This window comes from Pteropus medius, unplaced genomic scaffold (genome assembly GCF_902729225.1).
Source record: "Pteropus medius unplaced genomic scaffold, Ma_sr-lr_union100, whole genome shotgun sequence".
NCBI lineage: Eukaryota > Metazoa > Chordata > Mammalia > Chiroptera > Pteropodidae > Pteropus > Pteropus medius.
Genome location: NW_024352784.1, coordinates 13,354,588 through 13,378,546, shown reverse-complemented (window position 1 = coordinate 13,378,546; position 23,959 = coordinate 13,354,588). Strand labels below are relative to the sequence as shown.

General features: G+C 38.8%; 1 protein-coding gene across 1 annotated transcript in view; it reads right to left on the bottom strand.

Annotated features, from left to right (window-relative positions):
- Positions 1 to 15,837: 15,837 nt before the first annotated feature.
- CCDC83 (coiled-coil domain containing 83) overlaps positions 15,838 to 23,959 on the bottom strand; it is a 37,635-nt gene continuing 29,513 nt past the window's right edge. The window contains 7 exon segments of the mRNA XM_039848231.1: positions 15,838 to 15,999; positions 18,254 to 18,456; positions 18,990 to 19,069; positions 21,072 to 21,109; positions 21,111 to 21,142; positions 21,145 to 21,167; positions 22,411 to 22,532. Of these exon segments, the coding sequence (XP_039704165.1) occupies positions 15,838 to 15,999; positions 18,254 to 18,456; positions 18,990 to 19,069; positions 21,072 to 21,109; positions 21,111 to 21,142; positions 21,145 to 21,167; positions 22,411 to 22,532 (660 nt within the window).

Genomic DNA, 23,959 nt, shown 5'->3' with positions numbered 1-23,959 from the left:
GGGGCAGCAGCTTGAAAAGCGCCAGGGACATACAGAGAGGAACTGAATTGTCTGGTTTCAGGGTGAGGGCTGGAAGGGTAGCTTTCTCCCAGACAGAAGTGCAGGCAGAATCCATTGTTCCTTTGTTGAGCCCTCCCTTGTCTGACATCCAGACATAGGCTGCTGCCCTGAGTTTCCATCAACGTGGCTACCTTGCCCTGGTGATTCCCTGAGACCCCGCCTCACCCAACGTTGAGGCCCACTTAAGCCACTTCCAGATTTTCCATACAAATATCCTGTCTTGGTTCATGCTGTAAACTTTGCTAAAATCTCACAAAGGTTCACAAACTCCAAATAAGCAGCATCTGGCCTTGCTGTGCCCCGTACCTCTTGCTAAGCAGCCTCGAGCCTGGCACTAGCGGCAGCCAGCCTCGGTTTGAGGCTTGGCCCCTCAAGGCACATCCAAGCCCAACGTGGGTGGTGCCATTTGCAGATTCCTTGGTGGCTCATGCCAGGTGATCCCAGGCAGGGCACAGACTGTTGCTGAACTTGGCCTGTGGTGGGGCCCCTCCCAGGAGGGCCCAGCCTACGCACCCAGTGGCCAGGTGGTCACCTTTGGTCTGAGCTAGAGCACAACCTGGGGCCATATCCTAGGAAGACACACCCGAAGGGCTGACTGAGCAGATTCCAGAGCCCTGCAAAAGGGAATTCTGCTCTGTAGGGTCAGCCTGAGGGTTAATCCTACCCATTGACATGCGAATAACAATCAAGGCTCAACTACAACAAGAAAGCACACACAACCCATACAAGGGACACACCTGGAGCACCTGGCTCAGGTGACCAGAGAGACTGCACCACTGGGCCCCACAGCACACCTACTACTAAGACCAGGAGACCTAGCAGCCATACCTAATACATAGAAACAAACAGCCAAAATGGAGAGAAAAAGAAATATGTTCCAAATAAGAATACGAAGCTCTAGAAAAAGAACTAAAAATGGTGGTAAGCAATCTACCAGATACAGAGACAGTTCAAAACACTGGTTATAAAGATGCTCAATAAATTTAGGGGAAGAGTAGATAAATTCAGTGAGAACTTTAACAAAGAGAAAACATAAAGTGGAGATACAAAATATAAAAAAGAACCAGTCAGAAATGAAGACAGTAACTGAAAAGATGGATACCTTAGGAAGAATCAACAGTAGTAGATTAGATGAAGCAGAGGATCAAAGCAGCAATTTAAAATATAAAGCAGCAGAAAACACCCTATCAGAACAGCAACAAGAAAAAAGAATCCAAAAGAGGATAGTTTAAGGGACCTCTGGGACAGCATCAAGCGTAACATTTGCATCATAGGGGTACCAGAAGGAGAAGAAAGAGATCAAGAAATTGAGAACCTATTTGAAGAAATAATTACTGAAAACTTTCCTAACCTGCTGAAGGAAATAGACATACAACCTCAGGAAGCTCAGAGAGTCTCAAATAAGATGTACCCAAAGAGGCTCAACCAACACACATCATTAAAATGCCAAAGGTTAAAGATAAAGAGAGAAGCTTAGAAGCAACAAAAGAAAAGCAATTAGTTACCTACAAGGGAGCTCCCATAAGACTGTCAGCTGATTTCTCAGCAGAAACTTTGCAATCCAGAAGGGCTTGGCAGGAAATATTCAAAGAGATTTTTAAAAAGCAAGGACGTACGACCAAGATTACTCTATCCAGAAAAGCTATCATTTAGAATTGAAGGACAGATAGTTTCCCAGACAAGAAAAAGTCTAAAGGAGTTCATTATCACCAAGCCAGTATTATAGGAAATGTTGGAGACTTCTTTAAGAAAAAGAAAAAAAAATAAAAGATAAAAAATATGAATACTAAAATACAACACGTTGGGTGCCTTTTATGAGACAGGAGTTTTAGGTGCAAGAATCAATAAACATCACATAGAGTTTTGTTTTCATGAAGCTTATTTTCTTGTGAGAGTAGGAAATGAACAGATATTATGATAAATATCTATCAACAATTATTTAAATGGATTAAATGCTCCAATCAAAAGATAGGGTGGCTGAATGGATAAGAAAGCAAGACCCTTACATATGTTGACCACAAGAGACTTCAGATCGAAAAACACACAAATTGAAAGTAAAGGGATGGAAAAAAGACGTTTCATGAAAATGGAAACAAACAGACAAAAAAGTTGGAGTAGTAACACTTATATCAGACAAAATAGACTTTAAAGTCTATAACAAGAGAGAAAGAAGGACCTAGTAATCTGACTCCTGGGTATTTATCCGAAGAAACCCAAAACACTGCTTCGAAGGGACATGAGAATCCATACGTTCATTGCAGCATTATTTAAAATAGTCAAAATATGGAGGCTACCTAGGTGTCCATCAATGGATTCATGAATTAAGAAGAGGTGGTACATGTATACAATGGAATTTTACTCAGCCATAAAAAAAGAGTGACATCTTGCCATCTGCAACAACATGGATGAACAATAGAGGGTACTGTGCTGAGTGAAATAAGACAAAGACAAATGCCATATAATTTCACTTACATGTGAAATCTAAAGAACAAACAAAACAAGCAAACTCATAGATACAGAGAAGATTTTGATGTTTGCCAGATGGGAGGGGAATGGGTGGTGGGTGAAAAAGGGGAAGGGATTAAGAAGTACAAATTGGTAGTTATAAACAGTTATGGGGATGTAAAATATAGCACAAGGAATATAGTCAATATTGTAATTATGTACAATATCAGATGGGTACTAGATTTATCAGAATGATCACTTTGTTGTTATATAACTGTCTAATCACTGTGTTGTACACCCAAAACTAATATAATATATGCCAACTGTAATTTAAAAATTTCAAAAATATTTTTTAAAAAGATGAAAATAAATTCACTTCTTTGTTCATCCATTCAACACGTTGGGTGCCTTTTATGAGACAGGAATTTTAGGTGCAAGAATCAATAAACATCACATAGAGTTTTGTTTTCATGAAGCTTATTTTCTTGTGAGAGTAGGAAATGAACAGATATTATGACAAATTATAAGTGCTATGAGAAAAAGGGTGGAAGGATAAAGTGATGTGAGCAGAATATGGTGCTATTTTGTGTAGGGTATCAAGAAAGACCTCTGATGAGGTGACTTGAACAGAGAGTTGAATGAAGTGAGGAAGCAAGATGGTAAGTGGAGACTGACTCCCCTTCATTCATATACAGGCAGGAGAAAAACCAAAGATCCTAAGAGGACTGTGCTTGGCACTCTGAGAAGCAGCAAGGATACAGGGAGGCTTGAGCAGAGTGGATGAGAGGGAGCTTGGTGGAAACCGAAGTCACAGAGGTGGCAGTGGACCAAGGCTTTTCAGGTCATGCTGAGGTTTAGATTTCATTCTGAGGTGGGACACCACTGTAAATGTTGAGCAAAATATTCTCTAAAAACTTTTGTTGGTAAAAGGAACATTGTGGCTGCTATATTGGGAATGGACTATCAAAAGACGAGAGAAGAAATGGGCAAACCAGTTAGGAGACTATTGCAGTAGCCCTCCAGCACGAGCAAAACTTAGGCCTTGTGAGGTGTAGCTGGAGGGGCTGGCCAAAAATAAGAGACAATCAGTAGAAAGAATGCACTGGAGGTTGACCAAGATGGTAACACAAGAGCACCCTTGAACTCCCCTGCTCCCACAGACACACTAAATATACAGCTATAAAGAGAGCAATTACCTTTGAAAGAAATCCAGAAACTAGCTGAGTGACTCCTACACATCGAGTAAATGAGAAAATACCCACATCAAAAATGAGTAGGAAAGCCTGAGACACACACTCTAAACTCCACATCAGCCCCATTCAATCAGGAGAGAGCTACCAATTCAAGCTTTTTCCTAAGGAGGAAAGTGCTTGGACCTCCCGTCCAAAGGACAGGCATCCCAAACACCCAGCTGTGAAAGCCTTGAACAAGGCTTGCGTTGGCGAGACCCAAAGACTAGCGAGAAAAGTAATAGTTGTTAAGGATCTGTCTAATGTGTAACACGTACTGTATTTTTGAACCATTGCTGGGAAACCGCATATGTAGAGGGGGTACTTAAGCTATACGTGGATTTTCCAATTTTCGACTGTGTGGGAAGAGACATCCCAAAGCCTTGCTATGTTTAAGGGTCAACTGAATTGTAGAATTGAAATTTGCTGAGAGTAGAACTTAAATGTTTTCACCCTTACCAAAAAAAAAGCTGAACACGTGAGGCGATGGATGTGTTAATTAAATCGATGGGCAGAATCCTTTCACAATGTATACTGTATCAAATCATTACATTGCACACTTTAAATATCTCTAAATTTTATTTGTCGATTATATCTCAGTAACACTAAAAAAGGAAATAATGTACTAATGGCATTAGTGTAGAAGGAGTTAAGGAAGTTGTTTTTTTTTTTTCTTTTTTAAAGATGCAATGTGATAGGCTGCAAAATCAATGAGAAGAAGGGAAATGCTGAGTGGTTAGTACTGGAGAGGGGAAAGGGTAGGAAATGGAAGAAAGGCAAAGGACAGCCTGAAATCCAAGCATATACAGAGGACAATTTGTGGAAAACTCTATTTTTTGAAGAGCACACTCTTTTCCTTCCGAAAGCATCTCCAATGCCTGAGGGAGGAACCTGCTGCTTGATGAGATGGAGCATCAAAGCCATAATGGTCGGGACTCTGCAGCTGTGCTGTGGATTTAAACACTGGTTTGGACAAGTTACTCTCCCGGTGCCTCGGTTTCTTCATCTGTAAAATGATAGTGCCTACTCCATGGGGCTGTTGTATTTGATGAATTAGTAAATGGAAGGATTTGAAACAGTCTAGCACATGATAAAGGTTAAGTACATCATTACTATTTTTTTTATTGGGATGAAAAATAGCTTGTGGTCAAGAACCTAGATTCTGGAGGCAAAACAACTTGTTCAAGTCCTGTCACTGCCCCTTAACTGGCTGGGAACCTTTGGAAACGTTACTAAATCTCCTTCTGGCTTTTTCTTCATCTGTAAAATGAGAATAATTATAGACCCCACCTCATAGGAATGTAAGAAAGATCAACTAGGTTAATGTATGTAAAGTGCATATAATAAGCACATTTAAGTGTATGCCATTATTAGTATTACTAAACAGCCTTTAAAAATATCAGTTTTGGGAATTGTTCATGCTGCTTTTTTTGCAGAGTTGACATCAGCCCAGTGCTGGTGGAGGTCCCCTGAGTTGCTTCCAAAGCAGAACCTTGAACCCCTGATTCCACAATTGCATAAGCAGGAATCCTTGGTCCTGAGGCAGCTTCAATAACTATAGTTTGGTGTGACAGAACACTTTTTTGCAGACAGCCCTATAAATACAAGTATATTTAGGTCAGAGGTTTTAGATGCCCTCAGGTAAAGTGGAAGAATTTCTAAAGTACTTTGGGCACCATCCTTACTTTTTTTCCTTTTTAACTGAGAATAGATCCTTACCCAGGCCTTAATTAGTGTCTTAGAGACTACATTTTACTATTGAAAATACTGACTTTTCATGCGGTAAATATTCATGTTAGTCTCTATATTGGGATTAGGTCAGCTGTATACAACAGAAAATTCACACTAACAATTAAAACAAGACAGAAGTTTATTTTCTCTCACATAAAAGTCTGAGCTGGCATAGCGGATTTGCCCACAAGATTGGTATGTGTCCACATCTGAGTGTTGGATGTTTGCTGTTCCACGTTTCTTAAGGCCTTCCTCTCGTCTCACAGTCCACTGTGGCTGAGCAGCAGAACCACATCCCAAGCAGCCGGCTGGAGAAAAGGGGAGAAGGCAAGAGAAGACCCAGAAATTGTATACAACTTTTACTCACAACTCACTGGCCACAACTTTGTCATGTGGCTGCATAGGAAGCCAGGAAATAGAGTCTTTAGTTTGGATGACCATGTACTCAGCTAAAACAGCCAAATGAATGAATTATTACGAAAGAAAGGGGAAAACAGATTTGAAGGGAAACTGGCAGCTGCTGTCATGATTATACGATTTTTATTAAAAGAATTGCCAATTTTTTGAACCCTTTTCTGATTAGTGACTTCAAAAACCTACTGTCACAATTTCAAGTTCTGAGATATCCTAAAAAAGAATTATAGTTTTAGAATTGAAATATTTCAAAGAAATTAAATTTTTTTAAAAAGTCAAAAACTTAAAAAATGAATAGGCAAGTTTAAACTGCTACTGCTCAGTAAATGTTACAAGACACTTTGAAAATGTATACCTTCTCACCAGATTTTGGGCCCAGCTGTATCCCACATTGACATTTTTACATAAATAGCACAAAAGTCACAAAAGGCACTCTAAGTGGCTAGGAGAAAATGACCGAGGAGAAAATGAAATGTAACATAGAACATCAAAGATCTGAAGTTAATTGCACATTTGTACCAGAACCTCAAGCAAAGCCAGAGCCCCCCACCATTCCTCTGATTTGCCGTCTGACGGCCTTAAGGTAAAAAAATGCCTCGCTGGCCTCAGTCACAGAGAGGGGAATCCAGCATAGTTGATTTTCATTCCTCTTAGGAGGGAAATGTTGCAAGGCCTAGCATATTTTTATAGCTGAGACTGTACAAAAAGATGGCTCTAACCCAAGAAGGCAAGAGGTCAGCGAGTTGAGCACAAGACTCGAGGAAGGAAATGCTGACAAAACCTTTTACTAAGAATCTGTGAGAATATCTGAATATGCAGTCCCATTCAAACTCATTCTTTCTGCTGGAAACCTGAAAACATTTCTGTGTGAAGAATCTTTAAAAGTCTCTTGAAGTTTTTTAGCACTTACTTAGATCATAAGAACAGAATGACCTAAAACATAACCAGCCTAAGAGTCATGGTCAAGAAAAGCAGACTTTCTGGGAACTTGAGCCTCACAAAGTCACAGGCATGGGAAATGGAAATTCTTAATCGAGTTAAAGTCACTAATATTTAGAAAGCCTCCGCTGCTGGAGCACACATTTCCTTGAGTCTAGGGCAAAAGCCAGTTTTATTCCAAGAAAAATACAGAGAACTGTTGTGTTGAGATCTAGTAAAACGAGTGAGGGTAAGGCAGGCCTTTAACAAACAGCTCTTTATTGCCACAAAAATCCCTGCCTCTCTATCTCTCAATCAATCTAGTGTCTAAGGACTCAAAAAGAAACAAAAATGTTACCACTGACCCACAGTGCGTGGGCCCTCCTTCCCCCACCTTTTAAAAACTGGGTTTACTACTTGTCCCTACAGCCTGATGTAGATCATTAGATCAAGGGTATGGCCTTTGGAGCCCTCCCAGAAGATGATGGCTGCAGTCCCTCTCCCCAGCCACCCCAGGAAGGAGCCAGCTCCTTGATATAAGCATGCAGGGCCCAGCTGTCATCAGAGACCAGTCGATGCCTCACAGCATGTGATGGATTGGACACAGGGACTCTCTATGAGCCTTCAAATGAATGTACCACAAAGACAAACAGATGTCTTGGGCCTTACTTCCAGAGAGTACTATTAAATGTCAGGCACCATTTCAACAACCACCTATTACATGTCTACTCTGTGCAGGTTATATGTGTTCTCTTTAATCCTTAAATTAATCCTGCAGTATGGAAATTAGCTCCACATAGTACAGATAAAAAAACCGGGCTTGAATGAGATTAAGTGTCTGCTCAAGATTCGAGGCAGCCATCCTGACTCCACAGAAGATGATTTTCCATACTCTACCCTGCCTCTTTACACCTCCATAATTTCTTCAAACCTATTTAATTTCTGGGCAAAAATAAGCAATTTCCAAGCCTGAGGATAAAGTTTCTGACACCTAGTCTCTACAGCCCAAAATCTTGAATAATAACATATAAAACTTGTGTGCTTGGTTACTTTGAGAACCGAAACCTACATAAAACACCCCTAGATTCATCTTAAATTTCTTTTCCAAACCTATTACTGAAGGTGCTAAAAATAGAATATTGCAAGTTAAACACAACCACCCACCTCACCTAGAATATCTTGTCCTGGGCTGCTTCCACTTTTCTTGCTTCCTTCTCTGTGGCTAGTGTTGAAGATGGAAAGCAGGTTTCACCAGCCCTGAGAGGCCTCCCCGAGCCATCAGGCTCTCTTATTGGACCATGAGCATCTTGAAGAAAGAGATAATTTTGCCTCCGTAAGGCCTTACACATAGTGCCTGGCTGGAAGAACATGTTTGATACAAACGCTTCATTGAGTCAATGACACTGATAGGAAGTTCTCAGTGGTACAACAGTTTCTTGAGACTTGCTTTGTAATTTAGTAACCTAACAAAGCTACCCCTCTAAGCTTTCTAGAATTTGGGTTGTTAAGAAAACCCTGCATATTTGTTTTAGAGATACTGCTATTCCACAAATTCTTAACACAAGAAATGAAATTAACAGAAAGAACATTCTTCCCCTTCCTTTTCTAAAGGATGTCTTTTTGACTTTGACATCTTCTTGGCAGCAAACAAGACTTTTAGTCATTTGATATTTTCTTGATTCAAATTCACATTGTGAAGGAGAAACTGCCATAACTAACAAATTAATGCTGGAATCTTACCATGTTATGCCTGGCTTGTTTTAATAATCTCATGGTCTGAACTTTCCAAGTGTGAGAGAAAAAACAATGTCAATTTCTGCTGACCTACTGAAACCCAGGGCTGTCACATAGCCTTTATTTACTGATTACTGGAACCTCTATGATTTGTCCCAGTGGTAGGTCAGTAAGTTTTTTTTTTCCTATCTGCGAAAAGTAAAGATAACTCTTACTTATAAAAAGTTACCTTTATTTCTTAAAAAGAAAATTGGTAAATCCATTCAATATTGTTATTAACTTTCGCAAGGACATTTATGTTCTGGTGACCTTTGAAAAACTGGCACAGCAAAGTATTCTGCCTTCCTGTCAGGAAACACTCTTGCTGTGGTTCAACTGCAAGATGTAAGCAGGCATTTCCATACAGTTGCTTTATAAAATGGATTGGGATATGGGTATTTGGGGGACAAATTTTAAGGAAACTTTTTTTGAAATATAAACTGCATCAATCGAGTACACATATTATAAGTGTCCTGCTTAATGAATGTTTACTAAGTGAACTCATCCATATTAACTGTCACTCACATCAAGATGTAGGCCTCGAAAAGGGATATGTCTGCCAAGAAGGACTCCTAGGGGTTAACTGGGCACAAATTCATAGCTATAGTCTGGCAGCCATTGCTGACAGAGGCCTCTCATACATGCTGGACTTCAGGAAAAAGCTACAGACTGAACTGTCAGCCTCCTGCACTGTGTTCCTGCTGAGTCAGCTCTTACATGAAAGCTCCTGGCATCACCTTTTGATCAGCAGGATCAAGACCTGTTCTGTCTAATCAGAACTGCAAACCTATATCCTCATTTACATTTATACTGACCAAAGTGGCTCCATAACAACCAAGTAGAACTCAAGAAGCCAGCCAATCAAGACAGTGCTATTTGAACCAATCAGACTGCAGATTTTGATTCTTCATTTGCATAAAAATGAACCAATCAATCAGGAAATAGGGCTGGAACTTTCTCTATAAAAGGCTACATCCCCTTTGTCTCCTTTGAATACAATTTCCACTTTTACTGGAGGTTGTGTTTCCTTGGTTTGCCAACTGTTTATCTGAATAACGTTTCTCCTTTTACTGTACACAGGACTGGAGATTTCTGTTGGCAAGAGATTGGTGGCAGCTACCTTTTATTGACAAAGATTACCACAAAACTCTTTTTTATACTATCTTAATCATTCTCTACCACAAAGGTAACCACTTTTTTGACTTCTATTATCAAGAATAGTATGCTTGTCCTGTTTTGAATGTTGTGTAGATGGAATCATACCATATATGATCTTTCGTGTCTGTCTTTTTTCACTCAATATTATATCTATAAGATTGATCTATACAGCTACATTTGGCAATAGTTAATTCCTTTCCATTGCTGTATAGTATTCCAGTGTATGACTATAGCAAAATTTATTTACATAGTCTACTCATAGTCATTTAGGTTATTTTAAGCTTTTGGCTTTTATCAGTTAAGCTGCTAGAAACATTTTTAATCATATGTTCTGGTAAACAGAAGCACTTATTTCTGTTAAGTCAAGAGCACAATTGCTGATTGTCACACACACGCACATACACATATATTCAGCTTTAATAAATAACTGCGAACACTTTCCAAAGTGTTTGTGCCAACTTATACTCCCACCAACAATTATATGAGGTTGCTCTGTATCCTTGTCAATATTTACTATTTTCAACTTTTTAATTTTAGCCATTTAATTGGGTATAAAATGGTGTCACCTAGTTTTAATGTGCTTTTCCCTCATAAGTAGTAATGTTGATCTCTTTTTTACACTTAAAAGTCATTTGGATACACTCGTTTGTATATTCTTGCTTCTTTTATCATGCATTAAATGATCATATGGTGTTGGGCTTGTTTCTGGACTCTCTCTTCTCTTCCATTGATATATGTGTCTGTTTTTATGCCAGTATCATGCTATTTTAATTACTATAGCCTTGTAGTATATAGTTTAATATTAGGTAGTGTGATATCTCTACATTTGTTCTTTCTCAAGATTGCCATGTCTATTGGGGGTCTTTGATGGATCCATATAAATTTTTGAATTATTTGTCCTAGTTCTGTGAAAAATGCCATTGGTATTTTGATAGTGATTGCATTAAATCTATAGATTGTTTTAGATAATATGGACATTTTAATGACATTAATTCTTCCTATCCACGTGCTTCCATTTATATTTATTTGTGTCTACTTCAATTTTTTCCCTCCTCCTCCTTCTTCTCCTTCTCTGCTTCTTCTCCTTCTCTTTCTTCCTTCTCCTTCTCTTTTTTCCTTCTTCTCCTTTCTTCCTCTTCTCCTTTCCCCTCCTCCCCTCCACTCCTCCTCTTCCTCTCCCTCCCCCCTCCTCCTCTCCCTCCCCTTCTCCTCCTCCCTCCTCCTCCTTCTCCTTCCTGTAACATTTCCTGTAATGCTGGCATGGTGGTGATGAACTCCTCTAGCTTTTTTCTTGTCTAGGAAGTTCTTTATCTGTCCTTAAATTCTAAATGATAGCTTTTCTGGATAGAGTAATCTTGGTTGTAGGTCCCAGCTTTTTATCACTTTGAATATATCCTGCCAAGCCCCTCTGGCCTGCAAAATTTCTGCTGAGAAATCAGCTGACAGTCTCGTGGGAGCTCCCTTGTAGGTGACTAATTGCTTTTCTCTTGTTGCTTTTAAGCTTCTCTCTTTGTCTTTAACCTTTGGCATTTTAACGATGATGAGTCTTGGTGTGGGCCTCTTTGGGTTCATCCTCTTTGGGAGTCTCTGTGCTTCCTGGATTTGTATATCTATGCCTCCATCAGGTTAGGGAAGTTTTCAGTCATTATTTCTTCAAATAGGTTCTCAATTTCTCGATCTCTCTCTTCTCCTTCTGGTACCCCTATGATGTGAATGTTGTTACATTTGATGTTGTCCCAGAGGTCCTTAAACTATCCTCATTTTTTAAATTATTTTTTCCTCTAATTGTTCTGAATGTTTTTTTCCTGCTACCTTATCTTCCAAATTGTAGATTAGATTCTCTTCTTCATCTAATCTGCTGTTGACTCCTTCTAGTATATTCTTCATTTCAATTATTATATTCTTCATTTCTAACTGGTTCTTTCCTATGGTTTTTATGTCTTTTTTAATGCTTACTATCTATTTGTTGAAGTCCTAAGTTCCTTGAGCATCCTTATGACCAGTGTTCTGAACTCTGTCTCTGTATCTAGTAGATTGCTTGCCTTCATTTCATTTGGTTCTTTTTCTGGAGTTTTCTCCTGTTCTTTCATTTGGGACATATTTCTTTGTTTCCTCATTTTGTCTACCTCTCTGCGTTCATGTCTACGTATTAGCTATATCTGCTATGTCTCTCGGTCTTGGCCAGTGACCTTATGTAGTAGGTGTCCTTTTGAGTAGGTGTCTTGTGTGACCCAGTAGTGCAGTCTCCTTGATCACCTGTGCCGGGTGCTCCATGAGTGTCCCTTTTGTGGGTTGTGTGCGTCCTCCTGTTTTAGTTGAACCTTGATTGCTATTTGCATGTCAGAAGGTGGGATTGACTCTCAGGATGACTGGCTGTGGGGTGGCCCCACCCATAGCATATGAGCTGCTCTGTGAGGGCTTACCCCATGAGTGGAATTTGCCCCAGTGGGTTCCTGTGTCTGTTGAGACCATCTTTTGAGTGTGCTACTTTGGGGCTGATCAGGTACTGCTCTGTTGTGGCCTGAAGCCGGTCTCCAGGTACGGTGGTTCTGGGGTCCCTTGGGAGGGGTTCCTATGTAGGTCAAGGTCAGCTGCAGCCTGTGACCAGCTTGGTGCTACCTGGTATAAACTGCAAAGCTATCCGCTGTGTGTCATTGCATGGCCACACTGCTAACTGAAGGTGGCTGCCACCAGTACCAGGCCTAGGGAAGCTCAGCAAAAGACCCAGGTCACCCCAAGGCCTGAGGCTGCCAGCCAGCTGCTCTTAAGGCTCAGCCACTGAAAGTGCCTCGGGTGACACTTGAGTTGGGTGAAGCGGGGTCCCAGGGAGTCTCCAGGGTAAGGAGAGTTTGTTCACCAGGTTAATGCAGATTCAGGTTTGATGCCAGTGTTGAGCCTAGAGCCACTCTGAAAAATGCCTAGTGTACACCAAGGCCAGCCACTGCCTGCCTTGGACCTGTAGAACCTGGAGAATTGTCCAAGAAAGACTGAAAGTTTCTCTTGTGGCTCGCAAGCTGAAGCTGGCTCTTTGTTACTGAAAGAGATTCCTTCAGTGAGTGGGGTGGGGCTGGTAGCCTGGCTGCCAAAAGTGCCTCCAGTGGTGTGTAAGTTGGATGGGGTGGTGTCCTGGGGAGTCACCAAGGTGGAGCAAACAGATTTCACCAAGCCAATGCAGACTCAGATTTGACTATGTCCGGGGGAGGGCCTAACACAGAAAAGATGGCGCCTGCCTATAGGCCGTACTGATGAGGGCTCAACACAGTGATAATGGTGGCTGTCCTTTCAGGCCTTGCCATGAAGCCACACAACTCAGTTTTTTCCTGAATGTCTCTGGCACCTCTCGAGTCGCCGAGCCTCTGTCGGAGCCCAGGGTGAGTGCCTGCAAGTGCATCTGGGTTTCCTGTAGCCTTCTTTTTTACTCCTATGAATGGAAACCCTGATGATTTTCACAGCCAAATTTTCTGGGAACTCTTTTTCATGGCTGGAACTCTGGGCTGGGGAGCCCCGTGTGGGGCTGAGGCCCCTTGCTCCTCCTGGGGGACCTCTGCAGCTGAGATATCCCTCCCAATGCTCAACCACTATATAAGGGTACGGGGCAGGCTTGTTTCATGTCTCCGCCCCTCCTACTAGTCTGGATGTGACTTCTTTATATCTTTAGTTATAGGAGTTGTGTTCAGCTAGGCTTTAGATAGTTAGTTCTCCAGGTTGATTGTTCTATAATTTAGTTGTAATTTTAATGTGGTCATGGAAGGAGAAAAGCACAGTGTTTACCTACTCTGCCATCTTGCCCAGAACCCCCTATCAGTCTTTTAATGGTTAGTAGTTCTTGTAGCATTTTTGCCCCAGGGAAGAGGCTGACATAGGGAGCAGCAGGCTTGAGGGGCTGTGTAGAACACTGCCAAATTCACATTTACCCATGTACCAGATGTAGGTTTTAATTTCAAGCATAGGTTTTAATGATCTGTTGGGTGTGCAAAGGGGGACATAGTCATTCTTATATTTCCAACTGTAAGCCTTATTGTTTTACCTTCCATAATTATATCTCTGATCCACTTTGAACTGATTTTTGTGTATGGTATGATGTAGGTGTCAAGGTTTATTTTCTCCCATGCAGATATACTGTTGCTTCAGCATCATTTTTTTATTAAAAAGACCACATCCCCCCCCCAACCCAAAACAAACGAAAAACAAACCCACACTAAATTATAGAGGCATCTTTTTCAGAAGTCAAGTGACTGAATGTGTGTAGGTTTGTTTCTGGACTCTTTGTTCTGTTTAATTGGACTTTTTCTTTATCCTTGAGCCAAAACAGCACTGTCTTAATTACTGAAATGTTACATTAAGTCTTGCAATTTGGTAGTGCTAAGTCCTCTAATTTTTTTGTCCTCCAAGATAGTCTTGGGTATTATAAGTCTTTTGCATAGATTATAAATTTCCATAATATTGTTAGAAATAGCTTGCTAATTTCTAAAAAAAAAAAAAACTTAGAAATTTGATTGGCATTGCACTGAGTTTATAGATCAATTTGGAAAGAACCGACATCTTAACTATTTTGAATCTGTCAATTCATGATAATGATGTATCTGTTTATTTCATTTACTTAAGTCTCCTTTAATTACTCTTCTCTTTGGAAATCTTCAGCATAGAAGTCTTGCTCATATTTCACTTGATGCTTTCTTTATTTTGATGTTTTTGATGCTGTTATAATAAATGTTATTTTAATTTCCTCCCAATTATTTGTTGCTAGCATAAAAAATACATAGTATCTTTATTGACCTTGTACCCATGGGTTTGTTTGTTTTTTTGAATCGTCTTGTTTACTTTCAAATTATTTGGATATTTTCCTCCCTACTCTAGTCAGAGAACTGTGTTCTATACATTTCAATTTTTTTGAATATTTTGTTGTGATTTGCTTTATGACCTGGCAGTGGTCTGTTTTTGTAATGTTTCATGTGTATTTGAAAAGAATGTATATTCTACAGTTGTTTAACATTTTATATCCTTAATGATTTTTAAAAATCTGATCTATCAGTTATTGGAAGGGTGTGATAATATCTTCAAGTCTGATTGTAAATTCGTCTGTCTTTTTTTCCTTTGTGTGTGTGTGTGTGTGTGTGTGGTAAAATATACATAAGGTCTGCCATAGTGTTTTTTAGTTTGGTAAATTTTGTTTTACATTTTTTGAGTTCATTCTTATTAGGTGCATATAAATATAAGATTGTTATATCATCTTGAGGGATTGATCTGTTTATCATTAGGAAATGTTTCTCTTCATTTTCTCTCTTTATATCTCTTAACAATTCTTTCCTTAAAGTCTACTTTATTTGATAGTTTAATCACACCACCTTCCTTTTGTTTAATGTTTGCATAGTGTATTTACTTTCAATATATCTGTGGCCTTATATTTAAAAGGTGTTTTATGTAGAAAGCTTTTTAAGTAGATCTTGCTTGGCAATGGCATGCTGATGTGAAATTCAAGCACAACCACAGTTTCCTTGCTTTGTGGTTCCCATAAGAGGAAAATGGTAATGGCCTTCGATAGGGACTCGGCAGTTTAGACTTGATATAGATAATAGGAGAGAGCTCTCCCTACTGGTGGAATGTTTTGATACAACAAATTACCACCCTCAAATTTATTTATTTCTAAAATGTTTTATGTTCATTATGCATAGTGTAAGGTTAAAGAAGAGTAGGCTCGAATTGTGGAATGGCTATCCACCCACTCGGCACCCTCAGAAGCAAAGATGTTGCATAGTCAGTGCTATACAAACCACTACATTTTTCTCAGAAAAATTTCTAATCGAACTATTTCATATTGGAATTATAGATTAATCGGTGAATTTTTAAGTGGTAAGGAACCTCAGGAATCATCTCGGGCCCACTGTCATGCTTCTGATTACCTGAATATGGAAATATAAAGCGTAGGTTCATGTTTGTCACTCGTGCCATGCAGGTAAATGGATAGCTGAATACTTGAAACTTTGATTTTAAATGTAATTATGACTTTTAGAAGTAACAGCTGGTTTAAAAATGGACCAAAGTGTAAATAAAATGGGCACCCAAAGAAAATTTATCAGGAAAAATTGTTTTTACTTTGCAGCTTGCAGTCTTAGAGAAAAGATTTCATCATTTTATATGTGATGTGGCTTTCTGGGCTCCTGACATCTTCATAGAATTTGACCGGAGCTTCCTTCTCTTGAAAATAAATGGGCATTTTCTTGCTCTCCACACGCATGAGCTTTACTTCCAGGGGGCCCAAGCTTACATAATCCTGCAGTGAAGAGAATAGGAGAGGTTATTCAGCAAATCTGATGATCTTTAATAGATCAGATTTTCTTTATTATATAGTTGGCTTTTACTTGACAGAATTCATTGCCCTCCTAATTGCCTGAATGCTGTATAACATGTGAAATATGAGAGCTACTGACAATAAAAAGCCTCTCAGTAAACTTATATACCCAGCAAGGCATGGTAGGCAAGAACTCCCAAAGAGCAGGCATCATGGCAGACAGGCTTTTGAGGGGCTGGGCAGGGGCCACCACCTGGAGTGGGGAGAAAAATCTTCTGTAAGCTCTTTTGCTAGTAAAAGAAAGTGTTGGCTATATATATAGATAGGCCTCTGCTGGCCAGGATATAACCACAGCAGAGTTTTCCATATTATTCAAGAACAAAAGAAAAGATCTGCATGTAAGCTATTTGAGGTTAGGGTCTGCCATATAGTCATCTTTGAGACTTCATTTCTTCTTGTTCTCCCCCTTAAATTCCCAAGCATCTAACAAGAACCTAGAATGTTGTGGGATTCTCAAAAAACATTTATTAGAATTTAGGAATATCAAAGAATGAAAAAGGCAGGCAACATTTTATTATTCAAAATTGCATATAACTATATTTAGTTTTTAAAAAACATAATTACAGAGCTACAGTAAATTAAGATAGGAGAAAAGCAAATTGGTAGACATCTATCACATATTTCAGAATACTAATATACTGTATTCGTCTTCTCAAGCTGTCATAACAAAATACCATAGACTGAGTGGCTTAAACACCAGATATTTATTTCTCACAGTTCTGGAGGCTAGAGCGTCCAAGATTAGGTGCCAGCATGATTGGGTTCTGGTGAGAGTTTTCTTCCTAGCTTACAGATGGCTGCCTTCTCACTGTGTCCTCACAAGGTATACCCTATTGTTATGAGGCCACGGTCCTATCAGATTAGGGCCCCATCTTTATGACCTCATTTAACCTTAATTACCTCCTGAAGACCCTAAGTCCTGTTACAGTTACACTGGGTCCATAACATAAACGATCCTATTTTCACCACATCAGAAACATCCATGGTAAGTAAGGTCTTTCAGTCAACCAAATGGTATGCAATTTTGGAATTTTGTAGACAATTGTTCACTAGCCTGAGATCATCATAACATACTAGGTGTCATGATTCCAAGATACTCATGGGGAGTTTGAATGTTATAGAGACTAGAACTTTGGTCCTTAAATTGTCAATTGATGGCAACAGGCCTGAGTTGTAGTTAGTTGAAATGATTTTTGTTGAATTATTCAGTTTCTTCTGCTTTCTTATATCACTCTTTCACCTATAAGACTTTAAGTTCTAGGAGAACTTTTAAAGTTACTGAGTATACCAACAAGGAAAATAGCTTGGGGGTAGATGTAAGAGTAATTGGAATGTACCAAAAAGGTTTTAACATAAAAAGCCTTGATACTCCAGGTACATGTGGCAGCTTGTACTTTTCAAAGATGGCTGTACTAATATATAGCTTATCTTACATGTTTTTCTTACAAAAAGTGCTGACTTTTCTCTTTCAAGATGTACAAGCTACATTTCCTCTCCTCTTGGGGTGGAACTTTGTAACTACATCAATTAATAGATTATGATGGAAGGGATAGTGTATGATTTCTAAGGCTAAGTCATATAAAACGTGGCAGCTTTCATCTTTGTCTCTGGGAATGCTTGCTCTTGGAGAAGTCAGACACCATAATAAAGGGACAATAAAAGTGCCTTATAGAGAGGCCCATGTGAAGAGAATCTGAGGCCTCCCAGCTTAGCCAGCATCCACCTGCCAGCCATGTGAATGAACCAGCTTGGAAGTGGATCCTCCTGCCCTCATTAAGCCTTCAGATCACTGCAACCCCAGCCAACATATGACTGCAACTCCCTGAGAGTCAAGTGAGAATTGTCTTGTGGAGCCCTTCTCAAATTCCTCATAAACAGAAGCACTGAAGGAAACTAAGTAATTATTGTTATATGCCACTAAGTCCGGGGTAATTTGTTATGTAGCATTAGATAACCTATATGATACACTAGTAATGGAGGTCTGTACATGAATATAGGTAGCAAGCTGGGCAAGAGTAGGAGTGAAAATAGTATCCAATGAGAAATGTGAATGGTGGGTAAATTTTACTAATAATTGCAAATAGAATTTTTCAATATCCATATTTCAGGTTAATTTTCTCTATTAATTAATAAAACAGCATTATCTTAGTAGTCAAAATTTTCTCATGAATCTTACCTTGAAATCCCACTCATCCTCATACAGTAAGTATTTCACATCAGGGGCCTCAAACTTTGTACGTGAGTCTTGTTCTTTATCTGTCTTCAGATGCTCATCACATCTGATGCTGTCCTCATTACTAAGATCTAAAGCACTGATCTCAATTGATGGGCTCATCATGTCTCTACTTGTTTCTTCTACAGGTTGCAATTTTGACTCTTCTGGGATGAATGAAAATTAATTAATTATATATAATTTTGGACAGATAAAAATAAAAATACTATACATAATTAGTACATTTTTAATTTGAAAGACCTTTGCGAATCTGCTGGAGGAGACAAATTCGAGAATTAGAAATGTAGAACCTATGTATTTAAGTGAGAGCGAGCCCCATTTTCAGAATTCTAAGTTGTATTTTCTTCTATTGGCTAATAAGTTACAGTAATTATGGGAACCTTTGCGTGTGTTGGTTTTTTTAGTTGGTTGGCTAAATTGGAAACCAAACCACGCCAATGAAGAAAACCTCTCTACCACTATCTATTTAATTCCTGTGAAACATGGTGACTTTGACTTGAATATAGAACTAGAGAAAGCAAATGGGTTAGGACAAGTGCTGCAAGAAGAGAAATATGAGGAGCTGGTGTGTATCTCTTCACTGACTAGCTCTTGGATGTAAGGTACCTGCCCATAATAGATGCCCAATAAGTGTTTGTTAAATTAAAAAGAAACCACCATCATTACAATAAAATAATACCTATATATATTTTTGGAACATCTAAAAGCACTTCTTCAGGTGGCACTTCCTGTCCAGCAGCTTTAGTAAGATATAGTCGCCTGAAAGAAGAAATAAGAAAAGCCATCTGTCAGCCAGCAAATACTGTGCTACTTGCTCATTAGTGTTTATCTTTCTGCCAGATCCTGGAGCCATATAGATGAAAATGAGACATAGTTTCTACTCTCGAGGAGTATAAGGCCCAGTGGGGTGGCAGACAGGTTTATAGTATTTTAGGGTGATAGTTTGTACAATGATGGGTAATAGTGTGGTGTGAGAAGTGTTGTGGGGCAGAGAGAAGAAGCTCCTGGATTAGTTTAAGAGGCAAGGGATGGTTTCCAGGAGTAGAAGAAAGCCGAGCTGAGTCTTAAAGAGCCAGGAGCTGTTTGCCAGGGAAGAGCACGGGGTGAAGGAAGGGCAACTCATGATAAGGGAATAAACACACCTAAAGTCCCAGAAATGAGAGTGAGCATGGCACCAGTCAGGTTGCTGTTGTAATAATCCAGGTGAGAAATGATAGTGGCCTGAACGGGATGGTTTTAAAATAAAGAGAAAAAGAGAAAGACAGTGAGCAGTAGAAATCCAGATGACATCTAGGTTCTGGATTTCACTGAATGGCATGTTTCAGCTACAAGCCCCATGAGTTGTGTTTGCTGTTGCAGCTCTGTGCACAAGTGTTTAATCTGCTGCCTTTTTGGATTCCCACTGAATTATCAATCAGAAAATATGATGCCTTGAAAGCTCCGTAGGGCATTTCCATTAAGTTTGCCTGAAGACAGCATGAAGCAATTGGACCCTTGTAGATATGCAAACAACCCCCTATGCTTTTCATCCCAGCAAACAATCCCTGAATTGTGTGAATCCCTGGTTTACACACTGTCAGCTATTTAAAGAACACGAATAAAGTATTATTCAAAATGCTTACGTCTTCAGCAAATAATGTAACTACACACAGTGTCTGTATATCTGTAAAACCTTCTTAATACTTAGCTTAGTAAGGGTTAGTTTCACGTATAGCTCCGGTCTGTAGGTAGACAGACCAGAATGAAAATTTCCATAGAATTCTCTATTGGTTTTACCGTTTTGAATAATTAAGATCTTACTAAATGCCGTAACCTTTATAAATCTGGCTTCTCTCTTAATCATTAGTTTATTGCCACTTTTGTACCACCATAGGGCAGCAGCACTTGATATTTAACAATACAGAAAATATTTTAAAGAATGTTATTATATGAAGTCACCATCCTACTACTATTAAACAGAACTGAATTTTCAACAAAAAGGTGGAAAGGGAAGTTACTATAAAATATACAATATGTGTTATATTTCTTTGACTTGAAAGTGGGTACAGTAAAAGCTTCTGAATATATTTAAAGTTATCCTTCTGGATAGGAAGTGTAACAGATAACTGAGAGTTTACATGTTTCTCTGTTTCTTTATGCAGATCTTTCTAAAATGTCCTGAACGGTTGCCTCAAGGAGTTTATAATCTAGCAAGGAAGCATACACTAGATAAATACTCACCAGTGTGATAAACGTGAGTTACAAAGAAAAAGTTCAGGGTGCTACAGAAGCATTTACTGGGGTACATAACTGAGTTCTTAAGTCGCCCATGCTGTTTCTTTTTCCTTACACAGATTTTGATTTCATCTCTCTCAACTCTGAAACAAGACTAAACACTCATATATCTCACCAAAGAAAACTAACCCACAGAGTATTGATGAACAAGGTAGATTTCACTGAAGATTTTTGTAGGGAAGACAGAGGATTGGGTTAAATTGCATAAGACACAGCAAACAACTTAATGAAAATCCCCATTAAAAGTTTTTCATCTCCCTTCCTGTCCTTGCCAAGTTCTCTCTGGCCAATGAAAGAGTTCTCTTGTTATAATTAGCACTTCACATTCTTGTCAGATCCAAATCAGATACACCAGACGGAGCTGACCAAAGCAGGAAGTGGGGTTGGCAATTTATAGGGTAGCTCTTTTCTAAGGGTTGACCGGTTCAGAAAAGAGGAAAAGAGGACAGCGGAGAGCAGGTAGAGCAGTGGTTAGAAGCCACAACACCAGCAACAGCTGGCAGAGATTAGACATGATTACAAGAGGTGGCAGTAATAGCAGATGGCAAGGATTAGAGGTGGACAGAAGTGTGGAACTGGAGACCTTATTATAGAGAGGAGGGCTGGCAAAAGAGATTATTGCCTACTGGGGGGACAGTGAGACCCTCACCTCCTAAAGGGCATCGGTTCAAATCTGGAAATACAGGAGTTCACCAATCAACCAATTTATTCATCTGCTTACATCACCTACAATGGTATTTACCTCTCTAGGATAGCACACATAAATTGTGGAAAGGAGGCAGGTTGCCTCTTTCTCTATCCTGCCCCACCCAGCTTTCAGCCTGTGAGGTAATTGTACTATGCCCCAATTTCTCCAGTCTTGTATCCTGACACCTATCACTTAACCCAGCAAACAAAAACTCCACATCTTACCTGCATCCACACTTCTTAGAACACATTAGGAAGTTTGTAAGTAACATTCTTTCTTATATCTCAAATAGCATTTTTCCATGCCACACAAGCAACATGAACTTCTTGGGCGAAAATTTTTTCCTGGCCCTTCTACCATGTTGAACTCCTCTGCTTTAATTCCTAGACTCAGACATTTCTCTCCCATCTTGCACGTTTCCTCTTTCCCTAAACATGCTACTATTTAGATTATTTCTTGTTTCTAAATACTTGTTCAAATTATGAATGCCACTTTGAATTTTTAAATTCTGTCATATTCCAGGGCTCTAATTTTCCATCAAAACTGGTATATAAAGACTTCTTCGTTAGGTAATAAAAAGAGAGAACCTAAAATACAAAGCCATGTACACATTTGCTTTTTCTTATGCAGGAATAGATGTGACTTGGAATTATAAGCTATTTTTTCTGTCTAGGAAGTATTTTGATTCTTTCATTAACTGTCAAAGGAAATGATTCTATAGTCCACAAAGTAACCGGAAGCCCAGAACACTTCCAGAAGGTACCACAGAGTTGATCACTCCCGCCTTTTTGCGAACTCTGTACCTAATATACCTTCCACTTTACTGTTACGCATTTAACTTCATGCCCATATTCCCTGCTGGCCTGGAGGCTTCTGAAGATCAGCATTTTTGGTGTTCACGTTAAGTTTTTACTATTATGACTGCAGCGCATTGCTAGAAAAAGCAAGTCAAAGTTTGCACTGTACCAATGGTCAGTTGTAATAATCTTATACCTTCACCATGGCCATTTTATGAATTGCTTTCTTTTCAACTTTTGCAATCTGGCTGATGCATTAAAAAATTAAATCATCTTAAAAATAACTTTTTACAGATACAAATGTTTACAAAATACTTTCTAGAAATATTAAAATTTTTCACCTGGGTATTTTGAGATCCACAAGTCTACAATTGAATAGTTGATCGATGAGCACCAAATTTTCTTCTTCCAGTTCATGAATAGCTTTTTCCAATAGTTCAACTTCCTTCCTATGATTTGCAATCTGTTCTCAGAAGATGAGAATGAATGGTTGGTACTTATTGATTTAGTTCTATTTAGTGTTTGATAAGAAATTCAATTCCTAAAAGTGCTTTTGCCTGAGGGGAAGATATATCCAGTATTATTTATTGGAATTTCCTTTGTCTTTCCTCTCTAAAAAGGTCATTTGCAGAATTTGTTTGCATGGTTAAGTAGTTATTATTGAATGACAGGAGTTGTCCTTTTCTATCCTTCAAAAACATCACTGGACTTATACACGAGTTGGAGGCAAAGATAAATAAGAAAATACTAATGAATTTATCAGTATGCTGTATTAATAGCTAAGTGAGGATCTATATAAGGTTAACAAGAATGTACATTTTAGGCAGAAGGAACCACATATGTAAAGGCACAATTATTTTGGTGTAGATAGATATAAAGTAGGGGTGAGGAGAAGTAGGAGAGGAACTGGGTAGTTAGGGAAGAGGCAAATAATGCTAAAGAGTCTGGTTTTTGTCTTGCAGGTGATGAATGGTCACAGACAGACACAGCAGGTTTAATTAACATTTACTGAAGAAATATGGCTAGCTCAAATATAAACAAAATTTGCTGGTTCTATTGATACAGTTCTCATCGGTCTTTAAGACTTGTATTTTGATAATTTTTGTCTAAAGAAGGCTTGATACTGGGAAGAATACATAGAAGAATGTTACTAAATAGAACCCAGCTCACCTCCCTCCCTCCCAGAACAGCATGAGCTGTACAGGTGCTGGAATAAGACCTGCTCATGGGCAAAGGTCAGAATAATAGAAGAATTAAAAGTAAGAGTGTAAAATAGAAAATCATAGGCTGGTGAGAATAACAAAGATAAACTAATGTGTTAAAGGAAAAAGTAATGTGTCTTGACAAAATATAATCAGACAAAAAAGGCACAGGGGTTTAGATTTAGTATCTCTTGTTGGGAGATGCCAAGAGTGTAACCGAGATGAGTACTTAGAAAGAGATAACTAACAATTTTGATTTGTAATTGAGACTTAATTATTGTATTTTAAAATCTGGAAGCATTCAGTATATGATCATATGCATACCTCTATCATATAAGTTATTTATTAAATTACTGAATTCTTACTATGGGCAAGGTTCTGTGCTAGATGTAGAAGGATGCAAAAGTGAATTAGGCATGCCTACTCTCAAAAGGGTTTATAATCCAGTGAACAAATATGCAAATAACATATTATAAAACAATACCAGTGTCATAGAAAAGGCTCAAATATTGCTGGTGGATTGGAGTTAGAAAGAATATATTATCCACCTGCTTTAACCAATTTAGCAAAGTCATTTAAGTCCATAATACTAAATTACAAAACTAGGGATTGGTGCTTTAGGATCTCATATGTTGAGAGATAATCAGTTTGATTACAAGCTTGAATGCCTTAAGGAAAATTTTATAGT